Source organism: Oreochromis niloticus, linkage group LG1 (assembly GCF_001858045.2).
Source record: "Oreochromis niloticus isolate F11D_XX linkage group LG1, O_niloticus_UMD_NMBU, whole genome shotgun sequence".
Taxonomy (NCBI): domain Eukaryota; kingdom Metazoa; phylum Chordata; class Actinopteri; order Cichliformes; family Cichlidae; genus Oreochromis; species Oreochromis niloticus.
The window spans coordinates 19814192-19839594 of NC_031965.2; the positions used below are offsets into that span (position 1 = coordinate 19814192).

Sequence of the window (25403 nt, forward strand, 5' to 3'; positions counted from 1 at the left end):
GATGTATGGAGTGCTTGGTCGTGTCAGGAAATTTCGCATTTGGCTTCACATTTATGTATTATTGCACTTATTATTACTACAGTTTTACTCACTAACTTCAATCATTTGTTCTCATGCTTTCTAATAAAAGCACGAGTGGCCTACCTCTTCTGCTCCTTTCACTTTGTTGAATGTGGATTCCAGTGTTGCCATTACAATTGATTTAAAATATCAATGCTGACTTCCTTGCTGATATTTCTTGCTGATAAAGTCACGCTATCAAGTTATTGATAATGTCTCTGTACTATGTGTTCATGATTAAGGTGTACCCTCTCATCCAGATAAAGGAATACTCCTGTTATCTACAACAAACTGAGTTATAATGTCAGTTATAGACTTTGCTGTTGTAAAGAATTGTTCGGTTAGATAACATACTAATCTTCCCTACTTCAGCAGTAGTCTAATAATAGCTTGTGATTAATTCACTTAGCTGTCCCATGACTTTCTAAGGTTTTAACACTGTTTCTTTTTTCTTAATAGCCCATATATACTTCACCCTGCTGTGCACACGCAGATTCCATTCTGTTGGTGTGTGTCCCAGCAGGAATTTAATTTACCCAATGGCACAATCCGTGGCTCTTTTTTCCTAGAAATGCCTTTTTAACCAAAACCTTGTGTTTTAAAGTACTCCCAACATTTAAAGGAAGCGGCCGGGATAGCCACAGTCCCCAGCTATGAATACCCAGAAACTTGCACAGAGCCTGAACATTGTAGCCTGTGACCTAAAGTACATGCTGGTCTTCAAATAAAAGCTGACAAAGAGCACGTACATCAGCTTCATTGTAATTTGGGTGAAAATTACCAAGAAGTCTTATTTTGATACATCATGCTTGTTTTTTAAACTAAGTGCTGTAGGTCTCTTTTATAATATAGTTCTTTATCATGAAGGACAAATTCATAAATCCTGTTTCTGAACTCATGCTCTATAGCATAGTCTACATCCATAACTGAAAGACATCTGCAAGCTATTCAGTTGCATGTGCCCATATATTCACGAGTCTCTTCTACTGTAACGTCATAGATTTGAAATGAATTTAGATGAAATTAGTGTGTGAGTGTTTTACATCCTCTTTTTTTCAAATATGCGTCTTAATCGAATACATTTACAAATGCATTTCACAACCATAAGCTCTAAAGCATGTTCACAACCAGTAACGAGAGGATGAATTACAGTTGAATGTTGCGCTACCTCCCCTGGAAGTGAATGTATAGTTGCCAAGAACTCCGTGTAATAGCCACCGAAATTCTTCGGATTATTGATCGATAGTTGAGCAAAGTTCAGTCACACTGACTTTCTGACCAATCTTAGCCTTAGAGGCGGGGGATAGAAACGTGAAAGAAGATACATGTGTGCTTCAGTTGCTCAGAGGCGAAGCCGAAGTCAAAAGAGTTTGTCTGTAGGGGGGGAAAAAGGATTTTTTTTTAAAAAAAAAGATGATTTCAATAAAATCACCGTCTCTGACGCCGGTGCCCTGCGCGCAGGCTCTGCTCGGTGTGGGCTGTTTGGCTTTCGCCCTCCTCGCGTTCATGCTGGTTCGCCAGCTCGTCAAGCAGAGAAGACCCCCTGGTTTTCCTCCCGGTCCATCTCCCATCCCTGTGATAGGCAACATTTTTTCTTTAGCCACCGAGCCGCACGTCTTTCTCAAGAAGCAGAGTGAAGTTCACGGACAGGTAATGCCCTTACGCGCACTTTATGAATCTAACGCTTCTACTAGTTTGCAGCGTGTGCAGCGCAGGACTCTACACCCACACCCACACACCAAGAGAACAAAAGACACTCAGACTTAATGGTCTGGGAACAGCTGGAAAGCGTACAAGTCAGGGCCTCCCCCAAAACACACACACACACACACACACACACACATATACATATATATATATATATATATATATATATATAGATACATGTAATGCGCTATTTCTACCGACCTTATATGACCGTTTTGAATAAAACTCATAAAGGCAACCTGGTTGTTTGCACGTCAGTTTATTTCAGAACACAAACCATGTCACAAAGCTCAGATCATCTCAAACTGGTTTCTTGGACACGACAGTGCGTTCAGTGTACTCGGATGGTCTTAACAGCCACCAGATCTCAATCCAATAGAGCGCCTTTGGGATGCGGTGGAACAAGAGATTCACATTATAAATGTGCAAACAAAAAATCTGCAGCAACTGTGTGATGCTGTCATGTTATTGGCAAGGTTTACCAAAAAAGTCCCACTGAGTGTGCGTATTATAAAACGTTTGTCTCTCTATTGAATACCAGGGAACTCCTTCTCTAGTTCAGATAGCCACTTTGGAAAGAACAGACCAGCAAAGACTTGTAATGTAAATACATTGGTCTAACAAGTCCTACATTCCTTTAACAGAGGCTTTAATGCGGATAGAAATGTGTGCGAAGATCTAAATGACTGCAGTGCTAATAATGGAATTCACACCTTTCAGATTTTCAGCCTTGACCTGGGAGGCATCTTGACTGTGGTGTTAAATGGATACGACTGTGTGAGAGAGTGCCTTTACCATCAGAGTGAGGTGTTTGCTGATCGGCCATCACTACCTTTATTCAAGAAAATGACCAAAATGGGCGGTAAGATGCTTTGATATAACAGTGAATGCAATCTTAAAACTTTTATTTTGATTCAGAATGATAAAATTCTGTTTCTCTCTTCCAATGTCCAAAGGGCTTCTTAATTGCAAATATGGCAAAGGCTGGAATGAACACCGCAAACTGGCCTGCAGCTCTTTTCGTTACTTCGGCAGTGGCCAGAAACTCTTTGAGAAGAAGATCTCGGAGGAGTGCATGTTTTTTGTCGATGCCATCGATGAACACAAGGGAAAGCCCTTCAACCCCAAACATCTTGTGACCAACGCAGTGTCCAACATCACCAATCTGATCATTTTTGGGCAGCGTTTTACCTACGATGATCGCAACTTCCAGCACATGATTGAGATATTCAGTGAGAATGTGGAACTAGCAGTGAGTGGCTGGGCCCTCCTCTATAACGCCTTCCCTTGCATTGAATACGTGCCCTTTGGGAAACACCAGAAGCTCTTCCGCAATGCTGCTGAGGTTTACAACTTTCTACAGGAGGTTATAAATGGTTTCTCACAGGGCAGAGTGCCCCATGTGCCACGCCATTATGTTGATGCCTACTTGGATGAGTTGGAGCAGAATGCAGGACATCATGGGTCCTCCTTTTCTAATGAGAATCTCATCTATTCAGTGGGGGAGCTTATTATTGCTGGTACAGAGACTACAACTAACACTCTGCGCTGGGCCATGCTCTACATGGCTCTGTATCCCAACATACAAGGTCAGTTGTAGTAGAAACCCCCCAAAATCTTTTTACTTCTAATTATTTAGTTCCAGTTTGCTCTAAATTTAATGGTTATATAATCTCACCTAATAATCTTTGTTGTTACCTACAAAGAGAGGGTGCACAAGGAGATCGACAGCGTGCTGTCCAATGGGAGGGCGCCCACTTTGGAGGACAAACAGAGGATGCCATACGTAGAGGCTGTGCTGCATGAGATTCTTCGCTTCTGCAATATTGTACCACTTGGGATTTTCCGTGCTACGTCCCAAGATGCAAAAGTCAATGGGTACACAATCCCCAAAGGGACCATGGTGATCACAAACCTCTACTCGGTGCACTTCGATGAGAAGTACTGGAACGATCCTGGTGTTTTCTCACCGGAGAGGTTTCTGGACAGCAGCGGCAATTTTGTGAGGCGCGAGGCTTTCCTTCCATTCTCCTTGGGTAAGGCTTCGTTTCTCAAAACCAGCATTAACTATGATTGGTTAAATCAAGTTATTCCTCAAAGACTTTCCTGTGTATTTGCAGACTTGAGATAATTAGCCAGATGCAGTATGTGTGTGTTAAAAACTAACAGTTTTTCTTTTTTTTCAGGGAGGCGTGGGTGCCTGGGTGAACAGCTGGCTAGAATGGAGATGTTCCTCTTTTTCACAACTTTGTTGCAGAGGTTTCATCTTCAGTTCCCTCCAGGAACTGTCCCAACTGTCACTCCCAAGCTGGGCATGACCTTACAGCCCAAAACTTACTACATCTGTGCGATCCGCAGGCAACAGAAAGCTCCCTGCTCTGGACACACTCCTTTTTACAAGTAGTCAGGCGAACATTTACAATGGCTTGTTTAGCCATTATGAGTTACACTACTTTGCACAACAATGCAATTGCGTGATGCAAGAGTATATGCAAGTTTTTTAAACTGTATCACTCTGGACTGAAGTTCCAATGCATTGCATTTTTCCAAAGCATCATTTATGGCAAATACAGCGGTACATCTGATTATTTAATCCACTTTATCTAATTACTATTGATTTTCTTTTTTTAAACTGAGCAATATGCATGTTTGCACAATGCTCTTTTTGGAAACAACTGGCGAGGCAGCAAGTGAAGAAAGGACATCCTGGGGACCGAAATATCTGTGAACCCCGAGGCAGTAGCAATGAGTAGCTTATATGCATGTCAATGACTTACAGTATGAACACATGTGGCGGTTCAGGACAGCACTGGGTCAGACAGAAGACACCAGCAATTCATGTGGGTCACACAAAATGGGATGAACAGGCTTTCCAAGAACGTTCGTAACACTGTGTGCTGAAGATAGACGTGGGCCAAGATTCACGTCACGTGGACTGACACTGACCCCTTCTCCAGGGATAACGGTCTGTGGAAAATCTTTCTCTTAGAAAGCAAATGCAACCCTGTTCTTTTTTCTAGAAACTGGCTTTGCAACACTGGTTTCTGTTAAATGGTGCTTATCAGTATGTACTGAATTTAAGTGGAATGTTAATATTTGTTTGTACTTTATTTGTTTTGTAATGCTGGTGTTTTTGAAGGGGTTTTATGCATATTAATAAAGTCTTTTCTAAAAAATTAAAAGACCTAACATTATTCATTTCAAATCTATAAATCATGTTCATGAGAGTGAAAAAGGAACCTGAACACAAACATGGTACCAAGTGTAAAAATCTGCCTAATCACACATGCACAGCTACTTGCTGCGACTACCCTTTGTGACAAGGGAGCAGTTAAATTCAGTTAAATTTTATTTATATAGCAAAAAATCACAACAGTCCCCTCAAGTCACTCTAAATTGTAGGAAAAGACCCTAAAAAAATAGAGAGAAAACTTACAAAATCAGACGACCCCCACCATGAGTATATAAGCAAGCACTTGGTGACAGTGGGAAGGAAAAACTCCCTTTTAACAGGAAGAAACCTCCAAGAGCTGAAAGCAGCTTCTTTAAAAATGTTCTTCTACCTATAATTCTACTCATAGGTAGAAAAACTAAGCAGGCACAGTATGCCCCCTTTGTTAAAGGTGTAGACATTGAAACCATGGAGACAATCCACTCATGAGTCAAATTATTATAAATCAAACTACTAAGATCAAACCAATACACTGAGAGATGCTCAAATTTTGTGTACTGATCTTGTGGGGAATTGAAGTGACCTGATCCTTCATAAATCAAGCATAGTTTGTACATGTACTGTTCCATAAGAGGAAGTGAATACACAGTTGGTATATCTAATGTCTTTAAGGTTATTCTCCTGTTTTTATGGGGTGGCATGGACAAAAAAATAAATAAAATTTTAAAAAAAAAACAGAAAGAAAGGCGTATATATTTTGGGCTCACACAGACAAACACAGACACCAATAAAAATCAATGAGAACTGCTGATACTTGAGGGATGGTGTTTTATGACAGCTATAAATAACAACAAAAATCTGTTGCCTCCACAGTGTAGATAAGGGTGAATGGTTACATTAGACAAACGTACGTATATTGATGCTACATAAGGGTAACAACCATTCATTGATGTATTTATGGCACAATCATCAGAGGACACTGTGGTTTGAAGGACTGCACAGCGAGAAGCCAACAAACTTTTACAACTTAATGAGCTGGAATACGTCAGGTCAGGGGCTACCGATGCTTTATAGTCCAGCGCGGGTCCATGTGAAAAAAAAGAAAGAAAAGAAAATTATGACACGTTTGTCATATTGTTTATGGCTCTGAGTCCACCCGCTATTCTTAACACTGTCACTGCCACTTTGATCCCGGTGGAGTATTTGACACGAGCTGCTTCTCTTTTCACAAACGGTACCGGAGCAATTTTTTTTTTTTTTTGCCAATCAGCTCATCACAGCACACAAATTAATCTATGTAGGTAACGTTTGGCACTAGCTGGGCCAGGTGATAAAGACAGGGACAGAGAGAGACGATGAAGAATATAAGAGTGGTTATGATACAGAACAGACAGACGCTGAAGTTGGAAAAATGAAAAACTCCAAATCAAAACACCAAGCCCCACAGTTCCACACCTGGAAATAGAAGTAGATAAAAACTTTGGAAACACAAAGGTAATTACAGGATCGCAATGTACAATATGTCAGCTGTGTGTAGAAAACAGATGCATTCATTTGATTATTTTAAAAATATATCTTTATATGCACATACTCTTTTGTACAGCGGCTAAACACTTGTTTGGTATTAAAATGTGCACATCTGTATCTATTTTGTGTCTTTAAATATTACTATCTCAGTTTACACTGCTTACTTAACATTTTCTCCAGACAGTATGATTCAATAACGTGAGAAAGGAGCTAGGTGACAGTTCTAACTTCCCTTTGATATAATGTCTTATTCTAGTGGAATGCCAAGAGTTCTTTAACCTTCCTCATGGTAGGTTAGAATATATATTTATATGTATATATATATAGAAAGAGAGAAACAAAACCAAAGTGACAAGAAACTTTGGATCCCTTCTTTGCAAACTGGCCAAGTCATAAGTGTGAACAAAAGAGGAAAGTTTGTCTAAACATCTGCATTTAGATACTGTACTGTTAAAATGAGAGTTTGAATTTTAAATCATTTTAAAATTCAATTGAAAAACCCCAAACAAACCCAAACACACTGTTATAGCATGTGTGCATGATGTGCTGCTGCTACACAAGACACATTTGCAGTCTGCTGACAACCAAGAAAGGCCTTTCTCCAGTGAGATTGTAAAAAGGTTACGCAAACAGTGTATGGATGGCCAAGAGACGGCACATACCGCATGCCCCTCTGTCACAGAGGATTTCTCGAGGATTGCTTGAATCTGTTTGTAGTCGAGTTGTTCATTGAGAGATTACAAACTACTTCAGTCACCCAGATTTTTAATCTTCTTACGTTTGAAAGTGTATTTCATATTAATGACATAAACTCTTGCAAAATAATTATTCAACTTTGCGTGAATCCTGAGTAACCTTTAAAAAAATACTTAGAATCAAAAAAAGGAAAATGAAGAATCCATTCATTGAATCGGCACTCCTGATCTGAATGCGACATGTTAAACACCAACCAGAGGACATTTCGCTGATTAGAAATCAACTGTTGCTAACAGGACAAACAAACATACATACAAATTACATAATAAAATAATTAAAAATGTGATCTCTTTCTCCCTGCTCATTCTCTCCGTCACATTCCGGACAAAAATGTTCACACATTCAAACGAAACAAAGAACAGAGAGAGAAAAAAAAAACAAAAAACCCCAAAAGACAGGTGGTACGCATGAGTAAAAGCATCAAAAATGATGCATATATAATGCTATTAATCAGTCAACATTTCAATACTGTCTCTGTGACTGAGTCTGATACAGTGTTTCGTGTCACCAGCAAGGAGAGAACTACACAAGCCTAGGCTCTGGGCCAATATGGACTTAGTAAAGGTTCAGACAGGCACATTTGATATATATATGTATATATATATATATATATAATTCAAAAATATACCTGACATTGAAGCTGAAACAGTTTCAGTCTCTTGTCTTTCCTTTGGTAAAGGGTATCTACCACTTCATGATGTCATTTGCTTCAGTATGTTTCCTCTACCTTTCCTTTTGAAATACAAAGAAACTGTTTTTGTACCTAAGGGAGGTGGTAAGTGTTAAGCGCTTTGCATTCAAGGCAGCATCACAGCCAGGTTACCATGGAGGACAAGTTCATCCTGGACATCAGTCCACGCTCTTCTTCTTCTGCACCTTCTGCCGCCTCAGTCCTGGTGCGTTTCTCTGGGTGCACTTGACTCTCCATGGGGTGAAAGTGCATAGGAGTTGGGCCCCCACCGTTGCAGTAAGGATCCGCTCACAGTAGTAAGGCCTTTTTGTTTCTCCAAAAACAATGTGACTGCTTAAGCATTTGAGTGTCAGCACAGTGAATCTTTCAATATGTTTGTGTGTTCGTGTGGGTGTGTGTAAGAGAGAGGGAACGTGTGTTTTATGTGCATTTGTCAAATGTTAAAGTCGGTGAAAGGCAGGTGGTTGAGGGCCTCGTGTCCTTGTACTGCCTCTCCTTTTCTTGTCCACGCGTCTGCTCCTCTTGCTGCTACTGACGCTCCTCCCCCTCTTCCTCCTCCTGGATGACCTGGATGTCATCTGACGGAGAGGTGGGCAAACTGTCTGGCTGCTGCTGTTTGGCAAGCTCTTTGCTCTTATCCTCCTCATCGATGATCTTCTTCCACACCTTGTGGTTCTCTGTCAGGTGCTGCATGATGCTGCAGAACAACCTGCGTCGTTTTTTCCTCCTTCCTACAACAACACCAAAAATTAAAAAAACAAACGTGTTTAGGGAAATCCACACTGGTGTAACTGTAATGTAAACACAAACTAGTCTTTATTTTCTCAACACATCAACCAACTCCCCGTCTGACCAGGGTGGGAAATGGTCAGAGTTTGGTGCCCTGATCATAGACTGTAATTAAAGGATGGGCGTACAACTGTGACATCACTCATTGGTTTGTAAAGTCCCATTTATAAGCCTTGATTATTTATTTTTAAAATTTCACCAGACATCACAGGTGGAGGTGGATCTAACTAAGAAACAAGAAACACTGGCCACTCTTATGATTTTTTAAAATCACAACAAACAAATGGCATGAATAAAAACACTGTCTGATCAACTATTTTGTGATAAATCATAAAATTATGTATTAAATAAACATTAACATGTCGTATGACTTGAAACCTGGGACTGAGACTGTAAAAGTTTCACAAGTGCTATAAATTACATTTCACTTTCATACAGATGGTCTTTAAGAGAGTCGCCCCCTGCTGGCTATCAGGAAGAATGACGGAATTTCTGAACAAATTTTGAGTGTGCAATTAGAGTTGTATAATTACTGATATAATAATTATATAATTACTATTTGAGTTAGCAGCAGCCAATACTGTTAACAGCTTAGAACAGAAGGATAGACAAAGTGGAAGTGCTGGTATAGTTTGGTGTAGAGTTGGATGTCTCGAGACCGGTCTCGAGAGCTAAGGTCATTTTTTCAGAAGCATGGGGTCTTTTGGAGTGTATTTTATTAGTTAGATGCCTGACTGACAACTGTATAAAACAAAAACAACACACGAAGCGCAGAGCGCACCGTCGTAAATTCCCCCTAATTTTGGTATGATCCGAGCTCAGGCACTAGGCGACTGAGCGCAGCACGCATGTGAGCGAGGGGGGAGAAGCTGCTCCCTGCGAGTTTGCTGCAGACAGAGGAGAGCTTAAGTTTGACCAGGTACCAAAACAAATCATTCGTACTGTACAAATAATGTAAATATGACGGTGTATCACAAAAGATTGATATAAACTGATCACTTGGTTGCGTTACTTGCTCTTCGAGTGAATCAACAAATGGATCAATAAAAAGCCGAACGACAATGCTGATTTTTTTAGAGAGTCTTAGCTTACATTTCATATTTTCAGTTCTTACCCTTCACGGCTAAACAAACTCTCTGAATCAGTTTCAATTGTGTACTGATGAACACAACAATGGACATAAGGGGCTTCTTTCAAAGAAAAAACTCAGGTAGATGTTATTTTATATATTATGCTTTGTATGTTGTTCAGTATATTTCTATGCAAAACAAGAGGAATTCCAATACACAGCAGTATATTCACAGATGAAACCAGATGTTTACATACACTTTAGGGAGAAAACATAAAAACTTTTTTTTTTACTGTTAAACATCAATTCAGAGTAAACTTGTTTTGTTTTAGATAAATAAATGTTGAAATATCTTCTGAATTAGTTAAATGTCAGAATAAAAAGAGGGAGCTGTGTATTTTAATCACTTTCATCAAATTTAGGAGTACATATACACTAAGTTTATTGTTAATTAATAAGAAAACTCCGGACGATTCCATTCTGAGCTTAAGAAGCTTCTGATAGGTTATTAGAATCCATGTGAGTAAATTGGTGGCACACCTGTGGATGCATATAAGGCAAAACACAGAGCCTGTTTCTTTGACATGGGAAAATCAAGAGATGTCAACCGAAACACCAGGAAAAGAATTGTGGACCTCCATAAGTGTGGCTCAATTTTGAATACAATTTGGTGCCATTTGCAATTAAGAAATACAGATAGTTTCTCTCTTTACTCTTAAAGTTAACAAATATGTTTTTTATATTTATCAATCTAAAAAAATAAACATTTAGTCTGATTTGATGTTACAATGTTTGTGTTTTTATCTGAAGAGTATGTAAATATCTGGTTTCAACTGTATATTTGATGATGTTGGTGTTTGGCTTGATTGTCAGCACAAAGAGGGAGAGAGAGGAAAAGAGAGGGAGATGAAGAAAGAGGACCAAACAGAGATGGAACAAGAGCAGGTGAGACACACATGTTAGTCAAATGGTTGTTTGCCAAAACTCATCAGAACATGTATCTAGTACATAGTGTAACTTTTTAGATACCATTTGTTACTTTTCAAATTCTATATTTATTAAGTTATGTTGGCTTATGAAGGCTAAATAATTATATAAACTTTTCTGAATCTAAATAGTGTACTTTGGTAGAATTAAAAAAATAAGTGTAGTGCAGGTCTATGATGATTTTTAGTGCTACTATCATCTAGTTTTGATTCTGGTTCTGTTTTGGTTAAGTCCTAAGTAGTCCTGATTTTGAACTGTTGTAGTCCTGTTTTAATTCCGGATCAGTTCTGGGTCTGGTTGAATTGGGGTTTAGTCCCTGTGTCTTGATACAGTTTAAGGTGTCCTGCATAAGTGATATTTATTTTTTTTCCTATATGAAGTCATTCTTTTTTGAACAAAACTCAAAACAGAGCCTTATAATCTTTCAGTCATTTCTACCCTCAATTTCCTTTTGCTGCTCAGCTCTCACACAGTGGCTCAGCTATGCTCCAATCCCTCCATGTTGTGGCCAATCACATGCGAGGATATAGGATAATATCATTATGTGAAAAACAGAGAGGGTGAGAGACGCGACAGTCAAGTGGAGCATGCGTCTGTCCTCTCAGTAAGTGAGTGAGACAGTAGACAGCAGTGAGGAGGGCTGTGCGAAAGCAAAAAAACATAAATATGCCTGACACCCGTAAACGTAGCAGCATCTGGCTGCAGTTTAAAGACTTTCTGTCTCGGTCTTGGTTTTGGTCTTGGTCTCGTCTCGACTTGGTCTCGGTCTTGGTCTCGTCTCGACTTGGTCTTGGTCTTGGTCTCGTCTACTTGGTCTTGGTCTTGTCTTGGTCTCGATACCCTCTGGTCTTAGTCTTGTCTTGGTCTCGGATTAGGCGGTCTTGACTACAAGTCTAGTTTGGTGTAGGTATAAACTCCAAGTACAGCAAAAGTTTTAGCACTGGTTAGCGTAAAAGACCGTTTAGGTTAGTAAAGACGCTGAAAATAAAGAAAAAATCATTGACTTAGAATACAAGGACTGTCAGCCTAACAAAACGCACTGGCAGCAAGAGGAATCTTCTAGTGCAAAACACTGAGCAGACCAAGGAAGTCGGAAGCAGTTAAATTTGACCAAAATAAACAAAATCGCTCTCAAATGTAACAACTATCACGGAAGCATGTAATTTTCTGTCTGTATATATAACAAAGTGACAACGGAGACTGAACAAGTCAAAGTTGATTGTTCCGCAATGTGGAGGGTTTTTTTTTTGGACACAGTTCTATGCGAATTTCAGGAAAACTATCAAACAAATCGGTACCAGGAGCTATTCTTGACACAGTCATTTTGATATACGTTTTACTGGGGTTTTCTCAAAGCTGCACAAAGAGTCACGCACCTGACAAATAGTGCTAAATACTTTAGACTGTTACACTAAATTAACCAATTAGCTTAAAAACAGGGAGAAGTAAATATCAAAATGGCAGACGAGTCAATGTCATGCCGTTAACAGTCACATGACCACAAAACCCAAAACAGTAAGAATGCCTGTGTCATAACGCCACCTAAAGTGGCTTTACTTAAAATTTGCGGGTACCACATCTTACTTGGTGCCAGCTCTTCTTCTAGCTCATCTTCCTCATCTTCATCTTCATCTGTTTCGATGTCCACCTGGCCCTCCTCGTCATCGTCATCCGACCCCTCTTCAGTAATCCAGTGGCCAGGAAGTAAGCCAGCAGCATCGTAGGAGTTACAAAGCGGTCCTACAATGTGCGTGATGAAGGACTCCTGCAGCTTGGCCAACTGAGGGGAGGAGCGGTCCATGAAGGGGCTGATGGGTAATCCCAACCTGGCTTCTTCATCTCCCTGCAGATTAAAACCGCAGATTACAGACATTTAGAGATGAGATTTGATATTTGATGCAAACTATATCACAATCAGAGGAACAGAAAGCGTTGCACAGCTCTGACTTTTTTCATCGTATGACCATGTGCACACAAAAGCAGATTTGACACAAATTTGAAAGGTTTTTTCAAGTGTTGATATTTCTTCTTTCCTGGTTTTAGGATCAGTTTTACAAGAGGGTGCACTCTCATTTTACAAAAAACTTCAAATCTTCTAGAAGGAAATGCTTAAAGTTTAATACAGAGATAAAAATCTGTGATCTATGATAACTAAAAACTCTCTGCAGCATTAGCATGCAGTCTGTACCTGTTCGTAGAACTCATTGACGATGCCTTCTGTCCATTTGAGGTGCAAGTCACGGACTTTGGCTGGTCCATTGATATCTGCCAACTTTATGCACACTTGGCACACCAGCAGTCTATCGTTCTCGTTGGTCCAATCAATTCCTGGACTGTTCACATCGTTCACCTGTTTACAAAGATGGATGCCTTAGTACAACTTGTATCGTAGACTCATTATGCCATGTATTGCTCAACTGATTTTTTTTTTTTTTAACTTAACAACCTCTCAATGCTTAAATCAATGTTTTGCAGAAAATTACACTTTTTGTAAGCTGTCTGTTCAAAATATTTCATCTCAGACCTTGGAATTGAATTCAGCCAGGAAATCAAAGTGCTTCTTGAGGTCTGTGGCCAGTATAGCCTCGATGACGAGGAAACGAAAACGCTTGAATTCCATGTGATCCAAGTTGACGAGGAAGTTGAACTCAGGTCGGGAAAGGTAGAGGCTCCAGGCAGATGCTGCATGGTGGTTCTCCAGCACTGAGCGGTCATTGTACAGCACAGCCTACAGCGCCCAGGAGGACAAAAGCACAAAGTGTCAGAGTGGCACACTAAAAAGATTCCTAAAAAGTTCTAAAAGGTTAATAATAGGGTTGCTCGTGTGTGTGCGTATGAGCTGCATAACTTGTATTGTGTATAAAATAGCAAACACAGTCATGGTAAAAAGAAAAGCTACTGTCGGCTGCAAGTGCTACCCGTCATCCTCGTCAGTAGATGGATCTATGGTATCGATTTTTAAATCCTAGGTGATCGTTCTCGAGTTATTGTGTTCACTGTTTAATAACAAAGTCCTTAGACCTCAAGGTCAAAGGTCATTGTTATTCAAACTAATCCAAGACTCTTAGCAGATTCACCTATTGTATCAAACTGTCGACAAACTGTCAAGTCACGGTGATGGAGAGCTGATAATTTTGTCTTGTTCTGCAGCCACAGTACTTGTGCACTTGGCAGTCAATGAATCGACCATAAAGTCCTCCGTATAGCAAAGTATTCTAGAGTCAAACGTGAGGCCATCTCTCAAGCAGCAAAAACCTGGCCTAAACCGGATCATGCAGCAGGACAATGATGTCGAGCAAGAAAAAGAAAAGAATCAAGGCGTTTAATGGAGCAGTCAAAGTCTAGAATCAACCTGACTGAAATGCAGTGGCAGGACCTTTGAGAGAGCTGTGCATAAATGAATGCAAACCTCAATATACTGACACAATGCTGTAAAGACGAGACAAAATTCAATGATTCAGAGAAGGACAAAAGCCATAAAGAAAAAGATTATTGCAAGTTATTGCTACTAAAGGTGGTTCTATCAGCTACTGAATCGTGGGGTCAACTTAGGTTTTCACATTCTGGTTCTGCATTTTAGCTTAGTGTCTGTTAAGTAAATAATGAGACAGTGTAATATGTCATTTTCATCTTAGATCAATCTTAGTATGTAAAACTTAAAGAAGACTTACAGAAGTCAAATGTTAGATGACCCTGATTTTTCTTTTTACCGTGATAATCAGAAAAGGAGAACAACTTGTTTACGAAAGCAAAGGCGCAGACAGAGCTGAAAACATCCACTGGTTGAAAGGTATCAAATGATAACAAATGTTAAAACATTTGATACCATGAAATACTTAAGATCCTTTCAACAGACATAGTGGTTGTCAACATCGTTAGCAATCAATAGGTCCAAGGTTCCCTCGCCTTTTCTTTTAACTCACTTTCCTAGCACGAAACCCAGACAGAGTGAGCGCTATCGCTGGACATGTCAAAATACAATATTTAAACTGGGGCAAGTGGTTAACTGTTTCATCGCTCATTTACATAACTCGCCACCAATGAGGGAGCATTAACTGGCCATGTGGTGACAAGCTAATCTTGCACATGATCTTCATTTGTAGAGATAACGAAGGAAGCCTCAGGAAATCAAATAACACCTCAGCATAAAATAGCCTGTCAGACAAGCACAAGTGTGGCTCGTGTGTCACGCAGCGGTGATGTAAAGAAAAGTTAAAGATTAACTGAAAAACCGGACACTAACTACATAAAGACAAATCACAAAAAATACCACGTGAGGCAATCTGATACCGAGGTGTAGGCAAGCTAAAATGTAATATTATGCTTGCTATGTTACAGAGAACATTACTGCATTAACTGTAATGTTATCTCTAGTGTAGGAACCTAATGTATCTGATGTTACTATATTGCTAGTAATGTTAATATAATAAATCATACATCTTATGTCCAGTGGCAGTAAGCATGCTTTGGGGTGGAATCGGATGAATGTAAAAGTAAAGTCACACAATATCCATCGGGTGACACTTCAGGAAGGCACAATCTGTGCTGCACAGACAGCCATGTGAGTTTCTGTATGTACACGAGGCTTGTCTCAGGCCAAGTGTTGATATTTGCTCTCGGGCTGTTGGTCTTCAGGGAAAACAGGTTCCAGCCCCTTTCAGGCAATGACCATCAACAATCAGTGAGTAATTCACCCTGCAGACTTTGACATAAATGCATTTTTTAACATCTTTCTTTGTTTTATGGAAGATACTGTTAATTTCCACAGGAAGCCTAGATGACTATGTAGACTGGCCACCAAGGCTGAGACACAAATAAAAACTTCTGTGCTCGGTTTAGCATGAAGGCAGCAAGTCTGCAAATGTCGACACCATGTGTGAGACACCACATCTAACACTGCTGTACTAGTAGACAAAGTGCAGGAAAAATGCTCAGTGATTCATCCGCTTAAATAGGGGTGTAAGCTGAGTAAGTATAACTAATAACAACGTTTTGTACACTCTGTCTTCACCACTCCATTTTCAGCAATCCATGAAAATGGCACTTTGCCTTAACCCATATTTTGAATTCATATTGTTATCCTCTGTTTCTGTTATATCTGCAACCCTTTGAAGTACTAGCAGAAACTGTACGCTACCTGAGGTGCATTAGTGGCTACTAGAAAGGCATTTGTGCGACCAGGGTGGTCATAGTCGTGCATTGCAGCTGCTACATAAAGGGCCATGAGCTCCAGGGCAGGGATGTTCCAGGACAGGCAGCCATAGCTGTCATCTGAAATTGAGGAGCTCTTGGACGAGGCGTAGGATATCCTGCCTGGAGAGATTCCACTATCTGAATCTGGAACATAACAAACAAGACTGATGAGTCTCAGCAATAAAAAAATGAGACAGATTACACTTTTAGCTCTTTTGTAATTAAGCAAAACTAAACTGGAGCTAATGTAAAGGTCTCCATACACCTACACACACACACACACAGCGTTCTATGCCAGCGTATTCGCTGTTTTAGATTTCATTTCCCATATCACTTCCATTTTCTCACTCCCCCTCTCCTTTCCCTCTTATCAAATGACAGCTGCTCTGGCAGCAGTGGGTGCACGTCAGTGGATAAGCCTCAGATAATTTCTAATAGAGCTTAAATATCATCTGCAGACATGAGCCTGGGAATCTCTGCCATTTGAGCCAAACCATCTGCTTTCTTTAAACCAAATGTTACAACCCGTGAGGAAGAAACTCTTAAAAGCCACAAGCAGCAGTAACAGTGCAGGCACTTCCAAAGCATGCACACTTTAGCTAAGTTAACATAATAAGTCTAATTATGTTTAGTTGGCTGTATTTTTTTGTTTTTCTTCACATTTTTTTTAATAGTACAGAAAAAAAGGAGACTTAGACGTGTTTCTGACCATTTAAATTAAAGATTGCATGTTAATGACATTTTTAATTCTTTTACAGTGTGAGGAAATCACTGGGAGTCAGTGTTGTGCGGCCATGTGTTTGGACTGCAAACAGCATTGTCTAGAGCAGCTTTCGCACATGCACTACGGCCCTGAACTTTTCAAGACATGGAGAGAATGTAAATGAATGTAAATGTTCAATTCAGGCAGATCAATCACTGACTTTACCCCGAGACCTCTTTAGTACAAAGGTCAGATAATATCCGACTGAGCACATATCCAGGCCCTGTGTCCTGTCACCTGCACACTCTACCCCGGTGCCTCCCTCTGTCTAAACCAAATGGAAGTATTTCAAGTGGAGGAAACAGATCTGTGATTTCCCAGCACTGGTTGGCATGTATGCATGAGAAAAGTGCTTTATAAGATTATAATGTAATAGTATAGACTGTTGTTTACCTGTGTCACTCCCAGTCACATGCTCACTGTGGATCTGCTGGAACCCAGGGATTGGTCGAGTGGTCAGGTACCAAACAGCGTGCAGCACATCAGTAGCATGTACCCGATTATGATCTGTGTGTTTTTAACCATAAAAGTTTAACTTATAAATTATTGGTTATTAACATAACCATGTATAAGATTTTTTTTTTTTAAGTCTTAAACACTGCACAGTGCAACACTCACAAGGAATGTCTCTGTATCCATTTTCCAGAGCACAGAAGTATGTCATGAACTCCCTCACAGGGATCTTGAAGATCTCAAAGAGACACATATCCTGGAAAAGGGTGTATGTCACCTGGGGAAAGAAAAGCCAGCTTTACTAAAACACCCATCCGAAAACAGGAAAGCCAGCGACATCACATCAGTTTAGTGCTACAGTAAAACAAAGTAGATTCCAGAAGTAATAAAGTTCACAGTTGGCTCAAACTGAATCATACTCATAATCATAATCAGTCATAACTTAGGGAGGAGGTACCGGAGCATCCAGGCTCCACTAGACTGCTGAACAGCTTCATTCACCAGGCTGTCAGGAGACTTAACTCTGTCCACTACCTTCCCTCTCTGCCCCGATACACCTGGACTGTAACATCCTCTCTCATACAAATTATATACAAATCTTTAATACTGTTTGGAACTTTACTGCAGAGAGAACTGTGAGAGAGAAACAATATTTCGATTCTCCTGTATGTCGTGTATACACACACACACACACACACACACACACACACACACACACACACACATACACACACAAGCCCATTTAGCTATCTTAGTGAGGACCTTCATTGACATAGTGGTTTCCCTAGCCCCCTTACACTAACCATTAAAAATGAATGCCTCACCCTAACCCTTACCCTAAACCTATCCATAACCTAATTGTAACCCTGACACTAAAACCACATTTTGAGCCTCAAAAAGGCCTTGAAATTTGTGAGGACCGGTGTGTGTGTGTCCTCACAAGTTACTGTTGGTTCTCACATGTATAGTAGAATGCAGATTTCAGTCCTCACAAAGATAGCTAGACAGGAACACACACACGCACACACACACAGAAATGACAACACAAATCTATGAATCTTTGAAGCGTTGCATCTTTACAAATGCAGTGCTGCACATCTGTTTAGACCAAGTCTCTAGCTATAGAGGCTTTAGGAAACTGTACTGCTACATGAGGATGATTTACCACGATTTTGCTATGCATGTACTTCACTTGGTAGACTGTTTTCAACTGATTTATTTGCAAGGTATGAAGCTGTGCCTCTGGTGTACCTCTGCTGAATTTGGTAATCAAAGTTTATAAAAGAACTGGACATATTCACTTCAGACTAAAAGACTAAAAGTCTATCCAACAGAGAAAACAATGGTCATTATATGCTACTAGCAGAACTGCTTATCAGATATGTACATATTGGGTTTGTAGTTGTTACTAACATAGCTTAGGATCCTTCCGGTCTTCCCTCCCGTTCTGTCCACCAGGTCAAAAATCTGGAAGTTCCAGGTGTTCATCCTCTCCATGAGGGTCTCGTGTTCCTCGAGCATAGGATCTAGCATAAACTCCTGTTCGTCCTGATGACACAACATCATTAGGCTCATTATAGACAAACAAACAACAAAACAATGCAGTATTTTCCTTCTTATTCTACAGCTAGCCTGCTGACAGTTTGATCAGAGATTTGCAAATATTTTGTTTGCTGGTCACCGATAATGTACCCTTCTGCTGATAGCAGGACCTCACATGGCGTATTAAAAAGATGCTTTTAATACGCCATGTGCTTCATATCTCCGATAAACTCCCAAGAAGTTGTCATTGAAGGCTTTTTACTGCTTCTTTGGGCATTGCATGGTCTGACCTTGGGAGGAATTTGTTGGGATATCTGATCCTCGAGGGCCTGAGCAATAAAACCAGTTTTTGGTCTGATTGCTCCAGACCAACAAACTCCCCAAACTTCTGCCTCTATAGAGGCGCTCACACTTGCTGATGATCAGTTCTTCAAGTGCATTTGATTAGCAGCATCTGGCTGCTAATCACCCTCTTAACTTCTACGGAAACAGTGCACTTAATTTTTTTCACAGGCTTTTCTCCGGTCGATAATCACACTGCGAGTAAAAGCCCTCTGATTAAGCTCACCTCTGATTCCTGAGTCTGCTGGTCTGTGCTCATGCTCTTCTCCTTCTCCTCCTCTGTCAGCCTCTGTTCCCCCCCATCGTCTGGGCTCCCATCTTCAGACACATCCATCTCCGAACTTTCCTCCCTGATCAGAGGTTCTCCTATGAACTCTGGCCCTTCCCCTGCTATGTATAAATACATACAGCACAATGTAAAACCACCCAGTAATACTGGCATGCAGAGAAAAACATTAGCACCTTACACAGCTTATAGAAGTTTTATATTCTCAACCCGAAGACTCGAAACTGTGCCATTGTTCCATAACATCTTACTATATGTACCTGAGCGTCTCCGCTGAGCCTCAGTGGTGTACGGTTGATGGGATTCCCCTGTATCACTGTTGCCCTTGAGCATCTGACGACCGCAGCTAATAATCACAGACATAACCAAATGCAATACATCATATACCTCAATGGCAATCACTGATAGACTGGATAAAAGGTGACAGTGTGGCGCGTCTCTTCAGTTCTGCAGGTCTCACCTGGTGCAGAGAGGTAAAGTGGAGCTACGGAAATCAGGGGAGTTTATTGTGTAGCCCAAGGGTTTATGCAGGTTCAGATTTACACTAGGCTTCGTCAAGAAGTCAGCCGTGTCTGGGAACTCCACAGGCAATCGAGGAACAAGGGATGATGAAGAACCAGTGCCTACAGCGGGAGGACTGTGGCTTGGAGAGGTGACGGGGCTCAGGCTCGGTGATGTGCCTAGAGAGAATAAAGGGAGTGCAGGAAAAAACAAAAACAAGAGTCAAACATGAGCAATAAACAGACGTGCAGTGAGTCCGAGAAGCTTTATATTTAAGTCTCACCTGCTCTCCTGGACCCCGCATGGTATGTGAGGGTGACAGAGGAAGATCTCTGCTTGGGAATGGTGAGCAGGTTTGCATTAGGCCCATTGGACAAACCTGAGCTGCAGGACAAAAACACATATATTAAACACAGGATTTAATAAAGAAAATATAAAAAGGGTTTCTTTTTATCAGACGTTATGCATCATCCAGACAAAGAACAACAGTTCAAGGCTACTCTGGCAAGCCAATCACGTTACACCACAGAAACAAAGACAAAAAAAGGTGCCAACATAGCTAATCCACTCCTGCCATCCAGTGGAGACGCATGGTAACAGACACTGCACCCCTCTGTCACTATAGTAATTCAAACCAATTTTGAAATGAATTTATTTACAGCTTCTAACCCCATTTTTTTCTTAATGACATCAAACACTGAAGTGTTATGCTATAATTAATAGGTCCATTCCTTGATTGTGCGTCAAAGAATAGATTTACTAGTCCTTGGTTCATCGAGGTAGCCTTAGTTAAAGAATAGACAACTGTACTAAAAGTAGAGTGATTTATTTACATTTGGGTAAAAACATCACTGCACTTACTTTTCACGATAACGTTCATTATGACTTTCTGACAATAAAAGGAACAAGTTAGAGCCTGCGAGAAAAGCAATTTTATCTGCTCCCAAACAGGAGAGATTCAAATAAGAGATAAATTACGTGCGCTAGCAGCTCTACAGATACTCTTGTGTTTCTGGGAGGTGGTAAGGTAGACAGCTGAGTTTGTGATGAGTACCTGGTCAAGTTGAGGTCAGGGTGCGGTCTCTTCCCGTTGTTACGTTCCCACCGCGAAGAGGCGCAGTCAAGAGAAGGGAGTGTGGAGGATGCAGACGAGGTGGAACTACGCCTTGGCTGAGGGGTGGGGAGGCTGTTTCTGCTGTTCAAACCCTGATTGGTGAAGAAAGATCCAGTGATAAATATGTTTTATACAGTAACATTAACATCATAAGTTAACTTGGCTGACTATTTGACAGTAGTAATCAGTTTTATGGCTTCAAAACTATTTCCCATCACAAACCAGTGCTGGTTAAAACTATTAATAACTGATAAGGGACTAGTTTTGTGCAGTAGTAACACTTGTTCCCACCTTAATAGGTTTCCTATCACTCCTCTCTACAGAGTCCTCCACCTCATCGCAGGAGTAGAAACCTGGAAAGGGGGTAAAAGGGTTGACCCTGGGGCGGCATGAGCCTGAAAAGGTCCCCATGAGGCTGGAGATGCTGCGCAGAACTGAAATAGTGTGTGGAGGCAGCGACGAGTCCATGAGCAAGTCTGACACCAGATTCCTGGCCTCGTTGATGACTGAAAGGTCCACACCGTTGCCGCTCACTGCACCCTGTTGTAAATGCACATACACTGCACAGGTTAGGGAGCAGAGCTGCAAAGGCAGACATAAAATGACAGTTAAAAGTTTATGGTTTGTGGTGTCTAGTAGACTCCCGCTGGAGTGTGAGTACTGGTTTATGGGCAGATAGGTGGCCAGGAATAGTATGAGGTTTATAATCACGTTCTTTATTTCTTCACGCTCAATCTTTATCTCTTTTATGAATTCCACTTTCCCATAAATTACACATAAACTGTGCAAAAACATGAAGAAGGCACTTTAAATGATTCTGAATCTGGTCCTTGGCGATTTTGGTTTCCACTGACTATTATGTCTTTGTGTAAACTGCACCATGTACATCAACTTTATATACAGTCACATGATAGATAAAGATAGTTTTCACAGGACTCTGTTCATCACTGTAAAAAACTAACATCCCATGACTCAGCCACTTGTAGGTCTACTTTTAACAGCAATAACTTATCATTTTCTTTATGACTTTATCCATCTCTTAAATCATTGTAGAAGTGTTTTTTTTACCCACTTCCTTTACAGCATTGCTTCAGTTCAATGAATTTTGGGCATTTGTGCACCCACAGTTCCTTTACAGTCACACCGTTTTAACCCGTTTGGACACCTTGATGCTTTTCTCCTTCAGCCATTCTGCTGCTGCTCTGTTTGGGATTATTGTTCTGCTGTTTGGCCTATTTTAGGCTGAGCTTTAGCTCTCAGTTAAATGGTTTCACATTAACTGACAATTCATTGTCAACCCAATAACTGCAAGTTGCCATAATAATGTGGCTGCTCAATATGCCCATGCCCATGCTTGACAGTTGCTTGTGTAGTGTTTGTGTTGATGTGTTTGTGTTTGGTTTTCCCCAGATGTGGTGAAATGTCTTACAGCCAAACATCTCTACCTCGGTCTCATCTGTGGTTTGTTCGGATGCAGCTTTGCAAACCTAAGCAATTTTCTTCTTAGAGAGATGAAGCTTTGTTCTTGCAACCCTTCCAACAAAGCCATATTTGTTCAGTCTTTTTGAACTTTAGCATTTAACATGCTAGCTGTGGCCTGTTAAGCCTGAGATGTAGCTACTGGGGTTTTTTTTGCAGTTTCTCCGAGCACTGCACGCTCTGACCTTGGGTTGAATTTTCTGGGATGTCCACTCCTGGAAATCTTGTGGCATTTTGTAACACACACTTGAATGCTCCAGACTAGAAACTAACTTCTTCTAGAAACTTCTGCTTTTCTGGTGCCGCTCACACTCGCGTTTACATTTAATCAAGTACATTTGATAAGCAGCACCTGACTGCTACTTACTCTCTTAATTCCTATGGCTGGAGTGAGGGTGTACTTAGTTTTTTACAGAACTGCAGATCCGATGTGTAATTTATTTGTTCCCTAATTTTTTTCTAAACACTATGTATTGTTTCCAACTTCCTCTTCCACTTGATTTCCATTTTATTGTCTCCTTATCCCTCTTCTCTTCCTCTAGCCTTTTGCACAGCAAGATAGTAAAAATAGTGTACGTGGATGAAAACACACTGTGTCTAGACCAGAAATTTGGATTATTGAAGTGACATGCTATTGTCTAAAGTGAAATCCGCCAAATTGTGAGCGCAATCTGTTATAGGGTTTTATCCCTTCTTTTTTTTAGAGCAGATTTCATACAAAATGCTGTTGTTTGTAAGAAACAAGAGCTAAACCTGCCAAAAAGGTTACTGTATGTACAAAATACGTGTTTTAACTTAATGCACTAAACCCGAATTACTCTCTGTGGGTGGACTACAGACTGAGTTCTATCTAAAAGAAACTATATAGGCAGTGTGTTTCCTGAATTACCCACAACTTTAAACCCTCATAAACATGCGAGCTAAACAAAGCACAGCACTGACCTGATACTGTGGTTTGTACCAGTGTTTCAGATCCCAGTCCCATAAGATCATCTGAAAAGAAGAAACAAAGGAAACGTCAGTCAAATGTCATCTTTGTATGTGTGTTTATTTATAACAGAGAATATGAAATGTATCTACACAGATGGAGCTCATGCTCTGACCTATGCTCCACTCTGAGCACAATGCTTTATGACTTTACAGAGCAGGCGCCGGTGGGCCACAAACAGACAGCTTCTGCTCGTCTGTTCTTCATGTTATCTAAACATTAAACACAACAGTGTAGTCGCAGATTACATTAGGGATTCCCCGTGCCACAAAATACAAATTTTACTACAGGTATGCTAATACAGTCTCTGCCTGAGTGACGGCAGACAGAGGCCTCTCAGTGAAAGCAAAAGCAGAAAAGCAAACCACGAAAACCACCAAGGTGCGTCTACAATAGAGCTACGAGATCTTATCAAGCCTCAACTACGTCAATTAGAAGCGCTATCTGTTGGTAACTACAAAGGAGCTCTCACATATTACAGAGCTGCACAGCCAAAGTGCTGTGCAAGTTGTTTAATGGTATGTTTCAGGACATGAAATAACCTAAACCTTTATGACAGAGTATACAAATATAGCAATTTGTAAGTACTTGAATTTAGTTATCCTCTTGCACATTTTCTACCATGCACTTTATAAAATATATACAAATGCATTTCTGGATAGCATAGCAAATCACAACATAAAGCTTACTAACTGGATAAATGTGTGCCAAAAAGTGAACTTTCATGTGTAAAAATCCAGACATTAAACATTCCATTTACAGCGCCAGCATGCAGTCTCACCCCGCTCCACAAGAGGGAGAACCACAGGGGAGTATGCCTCACACAAGAAGCAGCATGAGTCTCATCTGATCATGTAAACACACATGCAGCCATGATACCATCAGACGTAATTAGGTCACAATCAGCAAAATCAAAAGCAAATTTTTATCATTCTGAAATATTACTGTTACACAGGACTGAGCAGAGGAACGCTGAAAAGCAAAAAGTTTGCGTTTTGGCACTTAAATACCAAAACTAGCTATTTTATACTATATTTTTCCAGCTGCGGCATCATTGGTTGATTATGTCCATGCAGTAATCTATTACTAAGCTTGATAAATAGATCAGTAGGTCCATGCCATCTCCTCTAATCACTGACTGTTTCATTGATCAAAGTGGGATGATGGGTGTTTGTCATCAGCATCTGTACAGTGCTGCCAAACATTTAATATGGCAAATAAGCCCTGCCATGGCAACCCGACATAGAGGCCAGCAAACAATGCTCCATACACCATGGCAACGAGATGGCGGGAGACAGCCTGAGGACAGAGTTGTTGGCCTTCTGCTTGTTTACAGAGAGAAATAGAAGGGCCGAAACAGAGAGGGAGATGGGTAAAAGCTGAAGGAGCGGATGCCATTAAAGCAGGGATGGAGAGTAAAGGGCTGAGAACTACAGAGAGAGAGACAAAAAAAAAAAACCATGTGGACAAAAGCTGCCAAAACCTCACCGTTACACTAGTCTCTTCACTTCTCTCCTCCTCTGCCTTACCTGAGCGCATAATGCACAACAGCACGGGCTCCTCCGTGATTCTCGCTAAGCTCAGAAACAGGAATAGCTGGATGAATCACTGCTAGCGCCACAACCGGTAAAGCTTGTGTCAAGAGGCATGTGCTCCTTGTGCACGTGACGCGATAAAAATCTTTCAATGAGCACGAGATATTGTCTCCAGTGACGTCACGAAATCATAGCATGGGGAAAGAAGCACAATTCAGCACACGTAGACACCTTTACGCAAGCAGCCGCACAGACACAGCAAAACACAAGTGAAATGCCGTTCACCTCTTTCACCATCGTGCAAGCATTGCAGATATACTCGTCAAAAGTATTGTGCAGCATAGATATAACACGTACATGTTTATCCTTATTAAACAGTAATACACCGATAATAAACATAGGTAATATACATAATATGTCATTTTTCCTTCTAATTTTAAGTACATTTT

The 25403-nt window shown here is 40.6% G+C and overlaps 2 protein-coding genes across 2 annotated transcripts in view; one reads left to right on the top strand and one right to left on the bottom strand.

Annotated features, from left to right (window-relative positions):
• The first annotated feature begins 1379 nt into the window (after nucleotides 1-1379).
• Nucleotides 1380-4424, top strand: cyp2r1 (cytochrome P450, family 2, subfamily R, polypeptide 1). Its single transcript, XM_005466986.4, has 5 exons — nucleotides 1380-1710; nucleotides 2488-2629; nucleotides 2724-3356; nucleotides 3474-3803; nucleotides 3954-4424. Exons 1-5 carry the CDS (start codon nucleotides 1474-1476, stop codon nucleotides 4169-4171), a joined length of 1560 nt encoding a protein of 519 aa, XP_005467043.1. The 5' UTR covers nucleotides 1380-1473; the 3' UTR covers nucleotides 4172-4424.
• pde3b (phosphodiesterase 3B) overlaps nucleotides 4040-25403 on the bottom strand; it is a 50331-nt gene continuing 28967 nt past the window's right edge. Inside the window, exons 2-16 of the mRNA XM_003442381.5 lie at nucleotides 23374-23424; nucleotides 21244-21492; nucleotides 20893-21044; nucleotides 20122-20222; nucleotides 19798-20017; nucleotides 19598-19683; nucleotides 19278-19441; nucleotides 18581-18715; nucleotides 17333-17444; nucleotides 17108-17221; nucleotides 15896-16095; nucleotides 13283-13486; nucleotides 12947-13108; nucleotides 12343-12601; nucleotides 4040-8644 (exon numbers count right to left, since the gene is read on the bottom strand). Of these exons, the coding sequence (XP_003442429.1) occupies nucleotides 8442-8644; nucleotides 12343-12601; nucleotides 12947-13108; nucleotides 13283-13486; nucleotides 15896-16095; nucleotides 17108-17221; nucleotides 17333-17444; nucleotides 18581-18715; nucleotides 19278-19441; nucleotides 19598-19683; nucleotides 19798-20017; nucleotides 20122-20222; nucleotides 20893-21044; nucleotides 21244-21492; nucleotides 23374-23424 (2412 nt within the window). The 3' untranslated portion in view covers nucleotides 4040-8441. The remainder of the gene's footprint in view (nucleotides 8645-12342; nucleotides 12602-12946; nucleotides 13109-13282; nucleotides 13487-15895; nucleotides 16096-17107; nucleotides 17222-17332; nucleotides 17445-18580; nucleotides 18716-19277; nucleotides 19442-19597; nucleotides 19684-19797; nucleotides 20018-20121; nucleotides 20223-20892; nucleotides 21045-21243; nucleotides 21493-23373; nucleotides 23425-25403) is intronic.

Excerpts from the sequence above, each read along its gene's own strand:
- cyp2r1 (XM_005466986.4), top strand. The coding sequence starts at position 1,474 with ATGATTTCAATAAAATCACCGTCTCTGACGCCGGTGCCCTGCGCGCAG. Across the intron at positions 1,711-2,487 it reads AGAGTGAAGTTCACGGACAG|ATTTTCAGCCTTGACCTGGG; the intron begins GTAATGCCCTTA and ends CACACCTTTCAG. Across the intron at positions 3,804-3,953 it reads TTTCCTTCCATTCTCCTTGG|GGAGGCGTGGGTGCCTGGGT; the intron begins GTAAGGCTTCGT and ends CTTTTTTTTCAG.